The 21,890-nt window shown below is 36.3% G+C and overlaps 1 protein-coding gene across 3 annotated transcripts in view; it reads right to left on the bottom strand.

The window, feature by feature from the left end:
- Positions 1–7,790: 7,790 nt before the first annotated feature.
- LOC120079772 (putative E3 ubiquitin-protein ligase ARI8) overlaps positions 7,791–21,890 on the bottom strand; it is a 63,068-nt gene continuing 48,968 nt past the window's right edge. For all 3 annotated transcript variants that reach the window (XM_039034149.2, XM_039034151.2, XM_039034150.2), the window contains exons 11-15: positions 11,213–11,260; positions 9,340–9,411; positions 9,167–9,266; positions 8,933–9,062; positions 7,791–8,515 (exon numbers count right to left, since the gene is read on the bottom strand). In XM_039034149.2, the coding sequence (XP_038890077.2) occupies positions 8,251–8,515; positions 8,933–9,062; positions 9,167–9,266; positions 9,340–9,411; positions 11,213–11,260 (615 nt within the window). In that variant the 3' untranslated portion in view covers positions 7,791–8,250. The remainder of the gene's footprint in view (positions 8,516–8,932; positions 9,063–9,166; positions 9,267–9,339; positions 9,412–11,212; positions 11,261–21,890) is intronic.

Here is a 21,890-nt window from a genome sequence, read left to right as displayed (position 1 = left end):
CCCACACGCTCACCTCCGAAGTTTTAATGAAATCTGCAATACGTTTATGTTCTCGAACATCTCTGCTGAAGAAGTTCGACTAACGTTGTTCCCATTTTCTCTCTGTGATCAGGCTCGGAAATGAGCTTATTCGCTCGAACTAGGAGAGATTACTTCTTGGGAGCAGGTAGTGGAGAAATTCATGAAAAAGTATTTTCCACCTACCGAGAACGCAAGACAAAGAAAGCTTATTACAAATTTTAAACAAGATATGGACGAATCGCTCAGCGATGCCTGGGCGAGGTTTAAAAGGTTGGTCCAAGATTGCTGCATAATAGGCTACCAGACTGTCTTCAAATGGAAATTTTCTATCACGGTTTGAATCCCGCTTCGCAGACCGCTGCCAATGTGGCAGCCGCTGGTAGTCTACTTGACAAAACTTATGATGAGGTGAAGAATATCCTGGACCGCATCTCCAAAAACCATGAAGATTGGAGGGAGAGTGACTAGAGATTAAGACTTAAAGATTCTGACGCAAATAACAGTGTTATTGTTTCATTACAAAACAAAATGACCGCAATGATGAATTTGATTCAAGGAATGGCGATCAATAGCCCAACACTGTAAGGTGGGCAAATTAACGCAAGTCAAAACACTGCAAGATGTACGACTTACGATGATGGGCATGCGATAGAAGATTGCCCGTAAAATCCACAGTTTGTATATTTTGTAAGAATAATCCCTTCTCAAACACTTACAATCCCGAGTGGAGAAACCACCCTAATTTTGCCTGGAAGAATCAACAACAAAATTTTCAACCGGTGGCCCAAAAAGAAGGGCCACCAAGATTCTTCCAACGTAACAACGATCAACAGAGAAATCAAGCAAGTAGCTCACAACAACTATTGCAATCCTCTTCTCTAGAGAGCCTATTGAAGCAATATATAGAGAAAAATGAGACATTGCTTCAAAGTCAGGCTACGTCCATCCGCAACCTCGAATTGCAAATGGACCAGATTACGAGTGAGCTGAAAAGTAGATCGCAAGGGGTGCTGCCAAGTTTTACCGAACTTCCACGCAACCTAGAGGGATCAGGTAAAAAGTAGTGTCAGGTTGTGACATTGCGCAGTGGGAAGACTGTGGAGGGAGAAAAGAAGGAGCATAGTAGAACAACTTCCATCGCAATTGAGCCTGAGATTGCGGTAATGCAAGAAGAAGAAAGAAAAAATGAAGTAGTAGAACCTGAGGTTGTGTCGACATAGAAGCCTAATGAAACGAGAACCGTGAAAGTCTAGTTACCACCTTTCCCTCAGAGACTAAGGAAGAAGAAAAACGAAGAGGTTCAGTACCAACGTTTCTTATCTATGTTAAAGTAATTACATGTTAACATTCCTTTCAGGGAAGCGATTGAGGAAATGTCTGCCTATGCCAAGTTTTTGAAGGACATGGTAACTAAGAAAATAGGCACTGGAAAATTTGCCATGGTGGCATTAACGCAAAGTTCCAAATCCATTATCCCACCGAAGATGAGCGATCCTGGGAGCTTAACTATTCCTTGCTCCATAGGAGGACTCTATATTAGGCCTATGTGCCTTGGGGGCCAGCATAAATTTGATGCCGCTGTCGATTTTTAGAAAATTAAATGTGGGATAGTTTGTGCCCACATCAGTGACTCTCCAATTGGCTGACAGATTTCTAGTTCATTCAGAAGGTAAGGTGAAGAATATGCTGATCATGATTGATAAATTTATTTTTCCAACTGACTTCATCATTCTAGACTATGAGGCAGACAAAGATGTGCCCATCATTTTGGGCCGACCTTTCTTATCAACAGGTCGTGCTTAAATTGGTGTGCATAAGGGAGAAATCACTTTGAGTATAAATGGACAGAAGCTCAAATTTAATATAATTCGTGCCATGAAATTTTCGAATGAAGAAGACCTGCAAGATTCTGATGATGACCTGAATTTGATTGAAGAAGAAAAGTCTGATAAAGAGTATGAAGAAGAGGATGCCAGCGCATCCATTGTTGCGTGCAATACGATCGCAACAAAAACAAACAAGGAAGAAAAGATGATCGCAACGCAAGAAGTAGAGCCGCCGGAAGAAAAAAAAAAACAACGCAACCTTCCTTAATAGAGCCACCAACACTTGAACCAAAGACCCTACCAACCCATTTGAAGTACGCAATTCTGGGGCAGAATGACAAGCTGTTAGTGATAATTTATTTCCAACAATTATCAATTTAGACAGTTGGACACATTTCCAATTACAATCCATTTGTAATTATGCTGATATGTTTTCTACGTAAATCCACAAAAAAAATGCAAGGATAAATCGATATCTAGATTTAAGGTCATTCTTCACATGCTTGATGGATGTTGGAAAGAACTATGTGCAAGTATACTGTTGTTTGCTCCATGGCCTATGATGATGAAAAGATTATGCTCAGAGTTATGCAGATATATATGAGTCAAATTTGAATATAAGATTTCTCTTAAAAATCCTAAGTATAAACTTTCAAAGAGTAATTTACGACCTAGGTCGAATACAGGGATCTTTTTTATTCAAAATAGCCCATTAGTGGTGTTTCTTTTTAAACTTAGTAGAACTAAAAAAGTGCACAGGTAAATGGTGGACTCTTAAACTAGCTAATATGCTGAAAATAACATAAACAAAATGTAAGCATGCTTGAAGGGCACAACTCTAAAGATAACAATGTTGATGAATGAGATGTATAAATGAGGAAAGTAAGGTTGAAGTGATTACCGTCACTCCTTTTATCATACACAAAAGTTTCAATTCGTATTCCTAATCACAACAATTATACGATCAATCTCTCACTGAGAAGCCACATTCGTCATATCTCTATGAAGTATGCATAAGAATTATTTTGAATGAAGGGTTATCTTTATCTCTAAAGATACTACCCTCTCCGGTTAATGCAATCCACAACCACTTACCCTCTCAAACAGGTGATTGTTTCTCCTTGATTCAATAACCAAATAAAATGAAGATTACAAAAATTTAAACTCACTCATCGAACCAAACTTCTACTTTTACTATGTTTGCCAGAATGATGTACCCTCATCTCAATCCACTAGAAATTTATCTACTCGTGATTAAAGAAGTAAAAGTAGAAATGAAGAATGAGATGAAGTTCATGATATATTAATGAATTAAACAATAACTACAAGAGTTTTAAGTAGCAAGATGAAATGAAAATAGATATAGAATGATGCATGGAGATTGAGAGGCCAAGCCACCCATTGACAATCTATGCTTCTCATTGTCTTGGTTGTAATGATTGCTTCTTCTTCACCGCTACCGGCAATGGATCCTTAAACCTCCTCCCTCTTAGAACTCAGTGTCTTTTCATGAAGATTTTCTTCTGACATGTGTTTTTGTATTTCCGTTTCCTCTTTTCTCTTTTAGGGGTGCTGCTTATATAGGTGGACGTGGGGACATTCTCTACCATCCAGGACCATAGCAGACACATCAGGCAGCTTTTTCATGTATCACTCACTTCTTGTCAATGGTCCCCTTTTATTTATAATGTTATTGTCTACACAATTTATACTTTTTAAAACTGTACATATACGATGTAATTGCATTTTGTCTTAGCAGTATTGTATGAGTTGTTATCATATTTAAACCAATCCCTGATTCTTAATTTTTAATTTTTAATATTTTTGGCAAGCACATTTTCTTGTACATGGACTTTTTTCCCCATATTTCAAATTTGCTCTCTGTTGATTTTTCAAGATGTCCATATTACTATTTACATATACAGTATAATTGCATTTTGTGTTAACAGTATTGTATCTATTGCTATAACTATATTTATTTAACCGGTCCTTAGTTGTTGATTTTTCTTCCTAATTCTTGATTTTCCTCCCAATTCAAATTACAAAGAAAGAAGATAAGAGAGGAACCAAAGTAGTCACCCAATAGCACAGAGCCCACTATCTTCTCCTTCTCTTGAATTCTCTTGCATAGTGGAAGCAACAATAGGTGATCTCACGCTCCTTCTATAGTACGCTCGTTGCTGTCGTGGACATTCGCCACTACAATGCTTTCAACCACCGTCGTCAAGTCATCAACACCGTCACATGAACATGTCCTTAAGGCTACCGGTAGTTCTCTCTTGTCTATATCTCTCTTCGATTCTCCATCTACCCTAACCTCCTCTATGAAGCCAAATGCCAACCCTTCTTACCACCGTATCGCAACCATCATCATCCTCCATTAGAAAAGTCGTTGTTGTCGCCAGTTTATTGTCAGTGAGGACCATATTTGGTAATTTTTGGATTTCAAAACCCTTTTTAAGAGTTTGGCCAACATTTGTATCTGTACTTTAGCTTTTGTTGTAGAATGCAATCTTTTGCTTCTAGAATGTTTAGATAGATTATATTTTCCATTTTCAAGGTTTTTTTTTTTTGAAATATTGTCCATTGCATTCTCGTTTGTACTCAAGTTGTTGTCTCTAGAGTAGTTTGGTGATTTACTAATTAGTATTTTATTATTTAAATTTATTTTGCTATGTTTACAATTTTGAAACATTTTTTTTTATCATTTTTCCAAATGAAACTTCAAAAATTTGCTGTTTTTCTTGTCATCCTATTAATTTTTGGTGTATTTACAAATATACTAAAAAATATAAATATACATTGCATATATAGTTCGATATATAAGACGACTCATTGTACAGGTTGTCTTATTCATGCACTTAAAAAATAAACCCTGGTTTATTTTTAAATGATTCAAATATATAGTGTTGTATATATCAAATAAGACTGTTTCCTCATTTAAAGTTTTTGTCGATTCTTGCTTTCATTTATGAGAGCAATAATTTTCGAAACAAGACTAGCCAGACTTTTGTGTAAAATAATAGCTCATTAGGCTATTCAGATAAAAAAAAAAAAGAAAATTTAGATAATTGTACAATTAAACCTATTTATTAAGACTATATATATAGAAAGCCCTAACCCAAACTAAGTTGGACTCCAAACACAGACTATCAGAGACTCAAATGCCCCTTTAGAAGGCAATAAAAAAATTAATAAGCAACTGATTTTGAAATTAAAAATAACAGTTTATTTTAATTTTAAGTTAGCATACTAAACTACGAAAAAAAATATTATCTAGTTATGGTTACAAAAGTTTACGAGATTTTATTTAAAACTCAGTAAAATCAATAGTTTTTTATTTTTTATTTTTTAACTACTCATATTAAATATAGTTATTTCCTTATTGTTTTCACTTTATGTAAATAATTATAAAATTACTAGTCAATTATTTATGAAAAACTGTATTGGATAGCAAATTAAGTTTAAGGTTTAGCAATTATGACTTTCACTTTTCAAACTTTGTAAATATGGTAAATATGCAATCCTTAAAGAGTTTCTTGGTTTAGCAATTATGAATTTCTAATTATTTTTTATTACATAAATCCCTAAACAATTAATTGATAGAGAGAGAGAAAAAAAAGTGACGGTCAATCGATGGCCGGACGTGCAATGGTTGACAGAGGGTAAGCGACAAAGAGATGGAGCGGTGGTCAATGACAAGTAGAGTTGGTGAAGGAGAGATATTGGGGGAAAGAAAAACAGAGAAAGAAAGAGAAAATCGGCTACCGACAATGGACGATTGGTGACCTGACATGTGGCAGTCGACGGAGGTAAGCGGCAAGGAAGTGGAGCGGTGGTCGGTGACAAATCGTGTGGAGCAGTGCTGGTTGTTTAAATAGAGATGTTGAAGGAAGGGAGAGGGGCATGCTGCTTTCTTCAAAGAAGAAGTTCAATTTTTTTTAAAAAAGAAAATTCTAAATGTATCAAGAGGATCAAGTGTATCAAGTGTACACTAGTAACGCATTAAAGGTATTAAGTGTATCAAGTGTATAAAATGTGTATCAAGTGTATCCGTACATTTTTATATTTTCTGTTATAAATCATGGGTTGGACTTATTTTGCAGAACTAAAAGGTTTAGGTTTCGGTCCAATATTAAGAACTTATTTTGCCATTTTGCAACTAACCTTTGATTTATTTGAATAATATGAGATAAATAATCGACATAAATTAATTTACATTAAAGGCAAATCTCTAAATGAATAATAAATTACACAGTTTATTTGTTTGCTTAGTTAAAATATCAAATTAAGGAAAGCAAATTAAAAGGAATCTAATTTTAGTCACATCTGGACTAAATAAAATTTTTTTAAAATTTCTAAGTTTCTTTTCAAATATAGTAAAGTCAATCAAAATATTTATAAATACAGCAAAGTACTACTTTCTATCAGTGATAGATAGTGGTAGACTACTATCACCTATCACTAATAGATATTGATAGATGTCTATTAACGTCTAATAGACTATGACATTTTGTTATATTTGAAAATATGTTCCAACAATTTTGTCATTTAAAACAATTTTCTTTCAAAGGTAACCGAAATTTAGTTGAATTTAATAGTATTTAATTTTATATTACATTAAAAAGTATTTAACCTACAAATTAGACTTATTCAAGGTAAAAATAATAGTAATAATAAATGCATGATATTTAATTTAATCTTAGACATCAACAAATTAAATATAAATTTCATTTTCTTTTTCTGTTTACATAATTTAGTTGGTCAATTAATAATAACCAAAAACACAATTTTATTTTAGAATTTAGTTATTTTTAAAAAATATCAAATAATTTTTTTTATTATTTTAAACTTAACTATATTAAAGTAATGAATATAAATAATTAAGATGACATTCAAATCAAATCTAATGCACTGATATGTAGCACAAACCCAAAACCTACAAATATGACATTATTTCTAGGCTTCCTAAACATGCACCCTAAACACAAATTTTTTAATCTCAAAATTCCTAAATATGCATTCAAAATACAGTTTCCTTGCACCAAAACTACCTAAACTCCTCAACTTAAACCCTGAGTAAATATTCTTTGACTTAGGATTCGAAATTTGTATGTCTAACACCCCTAAAGAGTCTAAAATTAGCATGTTTACTCATAATTATGAATTGTTAAAGATGAATACTAATAAGTTTCCTACCGATACATTTACCGAATTATAAATACTTTAAAGAATTTTTGTAAAGAATATACAACCTCAGAAAAGGTTCGAAGCAAAGATAACGACAATCCACAAACCAATAGATCTCACCAATCTTCATAAAGCACTTAAAGCTAAATCTGAATAGTAGAAGAATATTACAGAGAAGACCATCTTGGAAGATGACTTATAAGATGAGGATACCCCTGATAATGATGATGTTGCTCATCTTTACCATAACTATAAAATCTTTCCCAGAAGTAAGAAACAACTCAAGAAACATTTATCAACTTAGAAGAGAGACAAAAGGTGAAAGGAGGTGTAAAAAAAGATATGAAAGAGGCCAAATCATATGAAAACAAATTATCCTCTCCTCAAATCATCTAAAAGAATTCAAGAAAGAAGTCAATGAGAGCTACTTGGAATGAAAGTGAAAGTGCAAGTGAGGATAAAGAAATGAGAAATTTATTTGACAAACCATAGTGATAAGGTTGATGAACAAAATGTTAATGCAACTCTAGTAACTCTTATGATGTGTTATTTGAAAATTTTGAACATATACCGAATGACTTAGAAAAGCTTGATTCCAAATATGTCACGGTTAAAACATGTACAAATTCATTAATTGAATATCTCTCGTGTGATCAACATATTCGTATTTTTTAAGTTAGATTTCTTGAATATGATGATTGTGAAAAGATAATAGGATTAAATGGCTTACAGAAAAGAAATTAACTACTTAGATTTATAAAGTTAAGATTTCTCGAGTATAAATGGACGGTAGAATATTGAAATCATTCTTACAACAGTTAATAATGCCACCTTATTGACTCAGCCTGTCACATCTAATGCTCGATACAGATATATATTTATGTGTATTATGTATTAGTAAAATACACTATCACAAGAAATGGTCAGATGATTAAACATGCATATGCATTGGGTATACTGTTATAACATACTATGAATGACAGTAATACAATCAAAGAGTAGGAAATATATACAGCTGATATTTAGTTTCTCAAACGCTCCTATGCCTTGGTCCAATGGTGCCAGTGTGGAATTCAATGACTTGAACTAATGTGATAAATGATTCGTTTCCTTCTGAAAGCCAAATTATGCACTTAGAGCATTCCGACCAGCAAGAACAGATGATGGAAGGAAACGCCATCATCTAAGTTGGATTTCCAATGGTTGAATATGGTTATCGCCGTTGCTGGCATATCTGGCAGAAAGTAGCTGACTTGAGATTTGCAAAGGTGCAATGTTCACAAGACCAATGGTCAGTATCGTCAATGTTTCGACTCGAACCGCTAGCTCTGAATGCACTCTTCCCTTTCCCACCTTTACTCCTACAGCCACCAGAACTTTTTGAGCTTGCTGTTTTGCTGCAGGTACCATGGGAATCCACATCTGACAGACCATTTTCAAGTGCACGTACTAAATTCTCGAAGTAATTCCGAGTTACACTGTTATTGCAATCACTCGAAAAAGTCAATAATAGGAAAAGTTATGACATTGCATATCGCTATCGATAGAGCTGAATATCATTGGAGGGAAGTTCTTCCAGAAGTGGAAATATTACCCCCAAACAGTTATCTAACTTGAGCTTCAACCTTGCAACCTCTACTAACCTTTGTAAATTCTATTAATATTTTTTTAGTACACCACAGGGTGGGTGGGGGATTGAACCTCTGATCTCTTGGATCATCAAACTCACTTTGGTAATTCAATTGATATCTTATCCTCACATACAGCATTTACCCCTCCTAATCCTAAATCCCAACAAACATTACACTATGGATACAACATCCAATCTCATCATATTATTTGGAAAGTTTGAGGCTCAACTGTATCAAAAGAACTGTTACAGCAACGAGAATCACCTGGTTAGTCCAGCAAGTTTGGTACGGAACTCATTGAAGTCTTTTGAAGGACCATCAGCAGCATTTAGGTAAGCATGCAACTCCTTTTCTGCACATTGATGGAGTCGTTCCAACCCAGCCTCAGCCTCACCTGTGTGAGAAATGGATCAACATCCCCACCATTAAATCCATCAGGTGATGGAAATTGACTAAATGAGATCCATACTATCTCAAAATTTGAAGAAAAAGACGGACCTTGCAAGTATTCAAAGAATTGTCTCTTGGCATGTTCACGTTCTGGTAGATAATATCCATAGGCATATGTCCATTTAAGAACTCGCCTACACTCAACAATCTGGAAACACAACTTTTGTTGGAATTCAAAAATACTGAACATAAGCAATTTAAAGAAGAGCATAAGGATGTACCTGTAGCCATGCTTCGCTTATGAACTTTAGCTGTGACTCAGGTTGGCATTGAATGTCACTTAACTTTTCTAGCTACAACATCAAGAATTATGTCAGTGATATCTTCTATATTTCCAAGACATGGATGAAATGATAGATTGGGTCGAGAAAGTTCCTTTTTTATTGAACATGCCTTAAACTACTTTGGGTCATTAACTGAATGGTTTCTAAAATCCCGTGTACTTCTAAAGTCTTCCTCACAACCACAGGATTTCGTTAATAACATTGCAATGCAGTAGGCTTCATATTGATACTTGCAACTTGCAAGAGATGGTAAAAGATCAATTTCAATACAAAAACACGGTTTGAATATGCTGGGCAAGGCTAGGACATTGGGTGCCTTAGCTACTACATCTAATTTGTGGCACTTATGGCTCCAACAAAATGATAAGACCTTTTTAAAACAACTCTCCTCATTTTGACACTGTAATTATGTACAAAATATGAGTTCTTGGTAGACCTCTTTACAGTTTAAATTCCTTTTATAAGTGCACAACCTCCTGATGATTATCAGCAGCTGGAAGGCACTAGTCAAGAAGATTTGAGAGGGGGTTTCCTCTACCCAGCCTCGAAGTTGTTCTTTTGTTCATCTTTTTATATGTATATCGCCGTTTCCTATCAAAATAACATATCGTTGTTTCCTATCAAAATAATCTATACATATCTATACCTATAGACACACACATACAATGAAACCACAGTGCATTAATCTTAGGCTTTAACTATAAAGCACTGAAGCTCAAGATAATTATATTATATTGTTCTGCTTCTGCTGGAAACGTGGACTTTTTTTAAGCTTGGTTATTTTGTTTTCAATAAATGAAAAACGTACCAAAAATTTGAATATACAGAAAAACTTGAGGACCTCATATGTACCAATTAACGTACACCTACGAAATGTTCGATAGATTATTAGGACCCTTCTCTTCATTAAACCAAATCGCCTCAATTATAAATAAAGACCTTAAAGGCTTGGCCGTAGGTGGTCCAGAATGGAGAGAATGAAACAAGTACAAAAATTCAAGACGATTTCATGAATTTTTGTGAGGGGATGAATATTTGAGATTACATCATATTTTTTGCATCCATCAGTATTGTGAGCTAATTTAAGAGAGTCAAAACCACAAACAATTTTCAATAGAAGGTTTAAGTTGTTACGTTGATAGAATAGTTGACGAGAATTGTGAAATGTTGCTTGCAGAACAAAGTTGAGAGAAGGGTTAAACATCTTCTGTAAAAGGTATCAAATATAATCAATGGTCTTCTAATTTCAGGATAGACAAGAATCACGGTAGAAGAGTACAAGTCTATATAGGTTCAAATGGATTATGTATCCGAATCTCCTAGATTTTCTCAAAAATAAAATTTTCATGCATCTCTTGTGCATTCCTGAATAAAAATAATCAAAGAGATGAAAATACCTAAGAAATATTAACAGATTGGAAATTTTAATCCATGGAGAAAGCTATAAATTTTTGTACACATTATGAATAATATTGCAAGTTTAACTACTAAAAGATCCCGCCCACCCTATGGAGCCTGAAGATTCTAATATTGATAGTTTATTTATGTTCACCATTCTCCAAATAGTTCAAATAATGACCACATTATAAGACTTTAAAATTTGCACACATGAAGTTAAGGGACAAATTTGAGCAAAATGATGTTTGAATGAAAAACAATAACTCACTCCACATATTTTTCCTTAGCACAAAAGCATGTTGGGACGTGGATGAGATAAATAAAAATATAAGTATTGCAGGCTTAAAACCATTTAAGAAAACAATAGCTAACTAATCCACGATGGTGAGAATTCAACAATGCATCAACTTACATGCACGGTCTGCATTTGATGGAGATCTGCCAGCGCCTTTTGCCTAGACTGCAGTTATGAACCATGGTTATGCTACCGAATCCAAATGTGAATAGTGAGTACATAATGAGTTCAATTATGCATAACTAAAAATATTTCAGGAATTTGAAACTATGAAAGGAATTACTTAAGTAATCTATTCATCGAACAAGTCAATGTATCAACAAGCAAAGAAAGCATAGCATTCAATAAATTAAAGGAAAACTTTGATTTTAAAGATGACCACTATCATAACAGAAAGAAAGAAGCCAAAAAAAAATATATATATATAAGATAAAACAATGAAGAACAAGTAACAAAGCAAACAAGAATACAACCAATAAGCTGCAAAAAGAGCTCCACTCTAACTAAAACTTCAGAAACTTCTTAAGGTGAAAAATAGGCAGGAATCTCCAAATTGCAGCTTTTCCTCAAAAAATAAATCCACGGATAGAAATTTTCAATATGCATTTCCTGCTGTAGAGATGGAAATCAAAGGCTACTTTTATGATCAAAATTGTTGTACTAAACGCAGTTCTTGACAAAATTCTTCATTCCTACAGACAAACAATCAGCTTGGGCTACCGATCAGGAGAAAAAACAAGCTAGTCTTGGAAAAAATAAATCGTTAAAAAAATTGACCCATTTCTTATAAACAAATAACCTGTTAAATCATGAGTGAGGGAAGCTGCATCTCCTACCCTTGCCCATGTGAATAGAGGCAGTTTCAGCATACCAAGATTTTCAATATGATTGTTAGATTTTCTCATGCCCTTAATTTTCCTTCCAACTAGGTTCAATTAGATTTAACCATCTTTCTGCCAAAGGTTACAATATTTATCTTCTGGAGTTAAAACCAAATATGGGCACTGATTTGGAAGTGATTTCTTTAAAACCGATCGCTTCAAAGAAACCCAAGTCCTCTATTACTCCATGAAATTATCTTCATTGAGGGAATAACCAAAAAGAACCACTAAACTTTGATCTGAGGTGAGGAAGATGATATTGCACACATCCAAAGGCTGTAAATTTTTTTAAAAAAATATGAATTCTTTTTGAGGAATTGAGGGAGTGGACTCTTCTGGAGGCTCTTCAGTAACCTGTTCATCAACAAACTTCAAAGAAGGATCTACAGCTTCATAAAAAATGCAGAGAAAAGGATTGTTCCAAATGATCATCCTCATAATGAACTTCCTGATCAATTTCAAGTTTCTCACTGCTTATACTGACTATTGTTTCCACATCAGAGTCAATAATTGGTGAAGAAGATGATGGACCAAAAAATTTAGGAGGAAGCAATAAACCTGTTAGATGACTGCTGTTTTTCACTGGCTTGTTGGAAGAAGTTGTTTGCTGTTTTCCATCTTAAGTGGGCTTTTTCAGAATCCTTCAAAGAGTGTTACTCAAGTCTTAGTTGGTCCTTCCTTGAAGCCACAATCTCAATTGCTTTGGTCAAATGCTGTTAAAGCCATACTTGCTGAAATTTGGTTTGAAAGAAACGAAAGAGTCTTCCATGATAACTCCCTTAAATGGATCGATCGCTTTGAAGCTGCATGGATATTTGCCTTTACTTGATGTTCTCTTTCTAAGATATTTGTTGATTTCTCTATTTGAGATATATGTTCAAACTGGGGTGCTTTTATTCTCTCTAGCTAGCCTCTTCTCTAGTGATGGATAGTCTTATTATTGTTATGTATTTTTTTTATATTGTTTCCTTATATTTTTTTAGCAATAACCGCTTTTCATTATATCAATGGTTCATAAGAACTTTGAGAAGAAATGTGGAAAAGCCACTTATTCCCATCCATCTCTTGTGTGAGGCATCTCAGCTGTAGGCTCTGTCTCAGTTTGCTGCTTCTTAGTTGTAGGCTTCTCATCTTATTCGACTTGTACCCTTCCTCAAACGTGATTGTTTCTTCTATTCCATTTTCTTGTTTCTTTGAAAATCTTCTATTTTGAAGCATTAGCCTCTTGTCAATGAAAAGTTTTGTTTCTTTTTCAAAAAGTGAAGGGTGTAGAATTCGTTAAATTGATTGTTCAAATCGTTATCACTTTGAGACGAATCAATAAACACAGGAATTTGAGAAAACTCCTTGATCGTATGTAAATCACCTTGAGGAAAAAAAAAAAAAAAAGAAAAAAAGAAAAAGAAAAGAAGAAAAGAAGAAGAATGACAGTTGGGTCCCCCAAAAATTGAAATGCCCTTTGGTGAACTGCCATTTAATAACTGCATGGATGGACGAGTCCTCCTTAATAGCATTATTTGGATCGAGAACATTCTTTCTTTTTTCTTTTTTAAGAAACAAGAATTTTTACTAAAGAAATGAAAAGAGACTAATACTCAAATTACACCGAAACAAAACACAACAAAAGAAGAATACAAGGATAATTAAGCTGGAAGAATAAAAGCGTTTCAATTCAAACAAACATCTTGAAGAGAATAATCAGCAAAATGCTTGGATAGAAAACATCATGAAGAAACCTTGTGAGAAACTTATCATGAAATTTATTTTATTCCTTTCTAAAAAATCTTCGACAGAATAGCTTTGACTGCGTTTGACCCTAATATCTGATAACTAAGTTTCAGAGAAGAACCAACCAGAACTTGAACAATATTCTCACTAAAAAACCTGCAAAAGGCCTACAGAAGATGAAACACCGAGAATACATGATGCCAACAAGGATGGAAGAAGGTGCAATCAAACAAGTGCTGCAAATCCTCGCTATTGGCAAAAATAAGGGGCAAATAGATGGAGATAATGTGAACGTAACTTCCTTTGCAAAGTAATTGAACAGTTCAACTACCCACCATAACCCAAATAAGAACATTTATATGCTTTGGGTCTTTAGATTTTCATAAAGCACCAAAAACAACTGTCTAAAGGCATGGATGCAAATAAATGCTTTGACAAAGACTTCATTGAAAAATTTGCAGATGAATCTGTCTGATTTTAGAGAGTTAGAGAGAAATAGAAAGAAATGGAGAAATATTGGAGATTTGATGTATCTATGTTTAGCACACTTAGATTGTTTTTACTTTTTTTTTTTTTTTAAATTTTTTTGTTATTTCTGTTAGTTGACCAGCTAACTTGTTAACCGGAACCAGCTGTGTACCCTTGCCTATAAATTAAGAGGCTGGGTTCTTCATTTAATAAGATGCTTTTGATTTTTTCATTCTTTAGCATACACCACTTTGGCATCAGAGCCGAGATCTTTGGAGCTGATGGTAGGAAAAAGCCTACCAATGGCAATAATCCCGAGCCCACAAACAATGAGCCGGGTACATCCACCGCTCTATCACCTAGGTCCTTAACAAGATGCATGCTGTCCGTCGAAGAATCCATTGGTGGTATCCACCGATTGTTGGAGAGAATGACCTTGAAGATGGGAGAGATTGCCGGCAATATGCAAGCCTGAAGACAGCCGCCGCAAATTCAAACAGACCTTTCAAGACCCGTCAATCCACCACGAGAAAGACAAAATATCAACGGCCGACAGTATAATCAACCAAGAAATGTCCAAGATTTACTTGCCTCCAATCAAGATAGTCCAAGAATGCAAGCTTATCAGAGGAGAGCGCAACAAGATAGTGATTTCTCGAGTGAGGAAGAGAGGGAGAATGAAGATCAGCTTGGACGTTGGCAAATGGGGTGCGGCAGCACAATAAGACAAATGAATATAGGGTAAAATTGGATATTCCCACTTTCAATAGCAAAAGAGATATTGAAGAGTTCTTGGAATGGATCAAGAACATGGAAGGATTCTTTAAATATGCCAATATTCCCTAACACAAGAAGGTAAAGCTTGTAGCATTGAAATTATGGGAGGTGCTTCGGCATGGTAGGAGCAATTAGAAGTTAATCGATTATCAAATGGAAAGAACCCCATCACCCGTTGGGAAAGATTGTAGCACCTTATGAAATATCATTTCTTGCCAGCCAATTATGAACAAACTCTACAATCAATATCAAAATTTGCGGCAAGGTTCAAGAACCATTGCTGAATACACAGAAATCTTCCACCGATTGGGGGCTAGAACAAACCTACCGGAAAGTGAACAACATTAGTGAACAACATTTGATAGCTAGATTTGTGGGTGTTCTGCGCTCGGACATCAAGGAAAAGGTAAAGATTCAACATTTAGGCTTCCTCACAGACATGATCTTTAGCTGAAACAATTGAGGAATTGAATGACTCAATCAAGAAGGACCAACCGAAGAAATCAAGGGGATTCTTCAACAAGTAATGCTAGAAAGGAGGTACACCATTGGCTAAAACTCAGTTCAATAATACGCAAGAACACATACCAGGGCAAAAAGCGGATGAGGCAGTAGCCAATAAGGAATGGACAGCTAATGAAACAGCCAAAAAACAGCCTAATCAATATGGATGACATGCGCTTGTAAAGTGTTTTAGATGTGGGAAGACTGGTCACCTATCTAACAATTGTCCCGATCGCAAAACAGTGGCCATTTTAGATGAAGAAAACTGTCAAGAACAGACGTCTGAAGTTGAAGAAGATGATGAAACAGATATTTTGGAGCCAGATAAAGGGGATAGAGTAAGTTGTGTTATTCAATGCATTGTACTCACACCAAAATCAGAAACACACAACGAACAACATCCCTTATTCAAGACTAGATGTCCAGTGAAGGGAAAAATATGCAATGTCATCATAGACAATGGAAGTTCTGAAAACGTGATATCTAAGAAGCTCGTCCAAGCACTGAACCTAAAAATGGAACCACATCCAAACCCATATAAGGTCAGCTAGATCAAGAAGGAAGGTGAGGCTCAGGTATCTCACACTGGTACAATCCAATTCTCAGTTGGCAATAGTTATAATGATCAAATTGTGTGCGATGTTTTGGACATGGACGTCTGCCACATTCTTCTCGATAGGCCATGGCAATATGACATACAAGCCATCCACAAAGGTCGTGAAAATGTGTATGAGTTCTCTTGGCATGGAAGGAAAATTGTACTCCTTCCACTCTCGACATCAAGTACATCAACTAAATCCGAAGCTCCTAAAGAACAACTATTTTGCATCCTCAATGTCAATTCCTAAAACAAAACGAGGAGATAATGTGGGGCTTAATAGCAACAAGAAGGGAAAACCATATTAACAAAAAAGAACTCCCTGAGCAAGTACAAAAACTGTTCTCAGAATTCCCAAACATCATTCAACCCCCAAAAACATTGCCTCCCCTACGTGATATTTAATGCCAAATAGATTTCACTCCAAGAGCTTCCCTACCACACCTCCCTCCCTCATTATAAGAGGAGCCCTGGTGAAAAGATTGTTCGACTTCATCAAGATGTCCAAGCAAACATTGAAAAAGCAAATGCTTCATATAAAAAAGCAGCAGATGCACATAGGCATATCCAACAATTCCAAGAAGGTGACTTGGTGATGGTTCATCTTCACAAAAGTAGATTTCCAGCTGGTACTTACAACAAGCTTAAAAATAGAAAGCTTGGCCCTTTCAAAGTCATCAAAGTGTTTGGACCTAATGCCTATAGATTGGACTTGCCTTCTGATTTACACATCAACCCTGTTTTCAGTGTTGCAAACTTACATCCATATCAATCTCCAGATGATTTTCAATTAGCAACTTGACCACTATTTTAGATATGATGATGGTGCTAGGGGGTCAGCCTCGTTGAAATATCTGGGTGCACCTACTAATCCTTTAAATAGTTTTTCTTCTGTGCTTTCATTATATTTGATTCTCAAACTCGAGGACGAGTTTTTTTTTGGGAGGAAAGAATATGATGTATCTATGTTTAGCACACTTAGTTTGTTTTTACTTTTCTTTTTTTAATTTTTTGTTATTTCTGTTAGTTGACCGACTACCTTGTTAACCGGTACTAGTTGTGTAACCACCCTTGCCTATAAATTAAGAGGTTGGGTTGCCTGCTAATTTTGAATAGCTACTTTGTGATCAATAAACAACCCTCTTAACAAAAATGTCTCTCTCCCCTCCCTCCTCCCTCTCCCCTCCCGTCCCAACTCAGCCTCCCACCCCCTCCTCTTCCCATCCCGTCGGAACTCACCATGTCTCCTCACCTTAACCGCACCCCTTTCCCTCCTGCTTCCCTCCTCTCTTTCACTTTCCGACGGTTTTCCTTCCCCCGGCTTTCTTTGCTTTGTGTTTGTGCGCTTCTCTAACAGGGAGATCAAAAGCTGTAGCATTCTTGATCACTTTTTTTGTATGTGGCAAGAGGGACTCGGGTTCCTCATGGAAGATTTGAAAAGAGGCCAAACCATGTTCCTTTCAATGGCCTCAACCCTCTGGCTTCAAGAAAGCTTTAAAAGACTTCTGTTTGGCCCAACATTTGAATTCTTTTTACTAAAGGAAAGAGTAGACCAGAGTTTCATTCGTTTAGCCAAATTTCGAGCTAAAGATAAGTGGTTTGTAGAGTGTGCAGTTTGGCCAGCTTCAGGGGGAAGAAAGAACATCCACATTCCGTATGGTGATGACAAATCTGGACGGCAAGACTTCAAGGACATGATTGAAGCTAGCATACACATCTTCAAAGAGCCCCCTGTTCAACAAGTAAGTTCTTCCTCCTTTAAACTCCCTTCTGAGTTAGTTCAGGTCAATAACACTCGGCCAGCGCCCCCCCTATTGGGTCATCAAGAAAGAAGTTATTCAGAAGTGTTAAAAGGGAGAAAGGAGCTCCCTCATTTGGTTTCTAAGCCCCCAAAGTTTAATGTCGATTTGCATCAAAAGTCCCCTGTTCAGGCGTTGGCAAAACAGAGCAAGAACTCCTTTTGGATTCAAAAGGATCATGAAGTATTCAAAGAAGACTTTAGTAGCTTATGGATCATCTCAAGACTTCTAGTTTTTAACAATTGGAAGAAAATTGCAAAAGAGCTAAGTGAGGCCTTCAACTCCATTGTCATTATAAATCCCTTGTTTGCAGATAAAGCTTTAATTAAGGTCAGTAATGGTGATCTGAACGATCTGGTTTTATACCCGAGCAAGTGGCAGTTATTTGGTTCTTATCATTTGATGTTCGAAAAATGGAATTCGTCAAAGGCATGGCAGACCCTTAGTAATGAAAGGATTTAGGGGCTGGTTATCAAACAAGAATCTTCCACTGGACTATTGGTGCAGAAACACGTTTGAAGCCATAGGTGCTTATTTTGGGGGGCTGGAATCGATAGCTTCAGAAACTCTCAACCTCACTAATTGTTTAGAAGCCAAAATTCAAGTTAGATGAAACCTCAGTGGCTTCATGCCGGCAACTATTGAAATTAAGGATGAAAATCATGGCAATTTCTACTTAAATTTTGATGACATTGAATGTTTAGAAGCTCCCTCCAAGTCTTTTGAGAATTTATTCTTTAAGGACTTTTCTAATCCAATTGACTTAGTTCGGTTGAATCAAGTTATTAAGAATGAAGGTGTCAATTTCCATATGGATATTTCAGAATGGTCCTTCCTTGTCTCCTCTCATCCAAGCCGAGTTTCTCAAGAAACCCGAATCCGACCTCAAAAAAGTCTATCTTGAAGCCACAAACCCTAAAAAGAGATGCGAGTTTTGCTAAGGAATGTGAAAAGTCACCTTTTCTGGAAAGTTACACAGACAAATCAGCCACTCATTCTTCTTTTTTAGCTGAAGAAGTCGAACAGGCATTAGAAGGTAAAGAGTCCCCTGTGAAAGAAGGTGAAAAGTCACAGATCTTTTATGAAAAATATGAAAAGGCACCCCAAGTAATTAAGAAGAGAGAGATGGGGGAAGGAGGTAGTTCAGCCGGCATTATACCTTTAGAAGTCGAACAGTCGTTCGTACAAAAATAAAGAGAAGTCTTTAGGACTATGCGGGGCGGGAAAGTCTAATTTTAGTTCTCGGCAGTCATTTTTACTTACCCCAAACACCAAGGAAGCCCAATCGTCACCTAAGTCTGCTCCACTTCTCCCCTGCTCTAACCTGATTAAGCCCTCTTCCCCTGTTTCCGTAAAAAAATTGGCTCCTCTGCCACTGCCAGATTCAACACCCACCTTAAGCAATCCCACCCCTCTCTCGTGCCGCATCTTCCTCCCTGCAGTAAGTCAACGCCAAGACCTAGCAAATCTGTGGCTAAACGACACTCTAAAGAAAGACATCCCCCTTTCCTTTTTAAATCCTTCCCAAAGCATTTCATCAGAAGAAAGCAAGTGAAGGATTCTTTCAAGAAGTCTTGCCTCAGAGTAAAGACAGTGGCCAATCAAAATCCGGACTTGCTAGAAGCTAGATGCACTTCAGTCCAAGGTCTGTCCCAAAGTATCAGGTCAACCCCCCTTCCTTCTCTCCCTCCTCTCTTTGAACACTCAGTTTTTTCCTTACCTAATTCAGAGTTAACTTTTCTGAGAGGCTCACCAAGCTCTTCCTCGGGTGCATATTCAAAAGAAAAAGGGGATGCCCTCATTGATTCTCCCTTTAGTGTGAGCAGTGAAGAAGTTTATTGGAATATTTCAGAGGGAATTACAGAGGATTCAAGGAAAGAAGCCACCCTTTTATCTGACAAATCCCTTGTTCCAGACAGAGGATGAAAAGTCTTCAGAAGCTTTAGTTGTCGGCTCCATCTCTCCAGCCATTCCATGCGATCTTCCAGCCCATCTGAAGTCCATAGTCACTGATTGCAGACTTATTCTGGATTGACAGTTGGTTGTTGAGGCTGCAACCAAAAATTTAGTCCCATAATTATGAAAATTGTGACATGGAACACGAGAGGCCTAAAAGATGCTAATAAAAGGTTGGCTCTCAAGCGATTTCTAAAGAAACATAATCCAACAGTAGTTTTAATTCAAGAATCAAAGAAAGAGAGTTTTGAAGCAAGCTTCATCAAATCCCTTTGGAGCTCCAAAGAAATAGGTTGGGAATTTGTGGAATCATATGCACTTCAGGTGGTTTACTGACGTTACGGGATAAGAGTTTGATTTCTGTGGTTGAAACCAAAGGAGGGTATTCTTTGTTAGTAAAATGCATCACTGCTTGTAAAAAGACTTGCTGGATCACTAACGTTTATGGGCCAAATGACTACAAAGAAAGAAAATTTGTTTGGCCAGAACTCCTATCTCTTTTAGTTTATTTTGATGAAGCTTGGTGTATCGAGGGATATTACAAGATGGGCTCACGAGAGATTTCCTTTGGGCAGAAGCACTAAAGGAAAGAGGAAATGTAATAACTTCATAGACCAAGCCAATCTTTTGGAGGTCGGAAATGGCTACTTTACTTGGTCTAGGGAAGGGGTTTCAGCTTCAAGATCTATTAGACCGTTTTTTCATCTCTAAAGCATGGGACAAGCTGTTTGAAAACTCTAGAGCTAATAGACAAGTCCGAACCTTCTCTAATCACTATCCAATTTTACTAGAAGCCGGTTCTTTCAGCTGGGGTCCATCCCCTTTTAGATTTTCTAATAGTTGGCTACTCACAATAAGGAATGTGTCAAACTCATTGAGGCAGCTTGGTTAAGTAGTGAAGCTCCTGGTTTTTCCCTTAATCAGAAGCTGAAAAAGGTAAAAACAACAGTCAAGGAGTGGCATTCGAAATTCCAAGAAGCTCAAAGAAGGAAAGAAGAGGGGTTGTTAGAAGAAATTGAAAAGTGGGATGCTCTTGCTGATTGTTCTACCCTTTCTAGCAGTGAAATGGCAATTAGATCCACTCTGAAAGCAGATTTAATGTCTCTTTATAGGTTGGATGAAGTTAACCTAATTCAGAAAAGTAAGTTGGACTGGATCAAGTTGGAGATGAAAATACAAGCTTCTTCCATAAATTCCTATCAGCAAAAAAGAGAAGAAACTTTATTTCTGAACTAATAGATGATCAAGGGGTGCCAACGAAATCTTTTAGAGAGATTGAAGGCTTAATCCTGAATTTCTATAGCAGCATTTTCCTTAAATCCCCGAGGATGAGACACATTCCTTTGAACCTAGACTACCCATGCATCAACTCAAATCAGAATTTGACCTTATAAGCCAAGTTCTCAATTGAAGAAATAAAGGCAGCTATAAGAAAACTTGGAAAATGTAAAGCACCTGGCCCCGACGGCTTCACTATGGAGTTTTTGTTGAAATTTTGGAACCTGATAAAGGAAAGCTTACACTCCCCTTTGAGGAAATCTACAAGAATGGTAAGCTTAACGCTTGTAAAAGAAAACTTCATTTGTCTAATTCAAAAGAAGAAAATAGCAATTGCGATTAGTGATTTCAGGCCAATTAATTTAACTACTGTGATATATAAGGTCATTGCAAAGCTGCTGGCTGAAAGAATAAAATTGGTAATGTCTAGTATCATAGCCCCTTCCTAAAGTGCCTTCATTGAAGGAAGGCAAATTTTGGATCTCATTCTTATTGCTAATGAAGCAGTGAAGGAATATAGAGTGAAAAAGAAGAAGGGGTGGATTCTCAAGCTTGACTTGGAAAAGGCTTTCGACCGCGTTGATTGGGAGTTCCTAGAAAATGTGTTGAGGAACAAAAATTTCAGTCATAAATGGATAGAGTGGATTATGGGATGCGTTAAAAATCCCATGTTTTCAGTCTTCATCAATGGTCGACCAAGGGAAAGGATGGCTGCCACAAGAGGTATAAGGCAAGGCGATCCCCTCTCACCATTCCTTTTCCTTCTTGTTAGTGAAGTATTAAGTGCATTGGTGAACAAGCTCATT

The sequence above is a fragment of the Benincasa hispida genome, chromosome 6 (genome assembly GCF_027475165.1).
Source record: "Benincasa hispida cultivar pf3 chromosome 6, pf3_genome.v1.1, whole genome shotgun sequence".
Taxonomy (NCBI): Eukaryota; Viridiplantae; Streptophyta; class Magnoliopsida; order Cucurbitales; family Cucurbitaceae; genus Benincasa; species Benincasa hispida.
The sequence above is the reverse complement of the archived record's forward strand: the minus strand, read 5'-3'. Positions and strand labels throughout refer to the sequence as shown.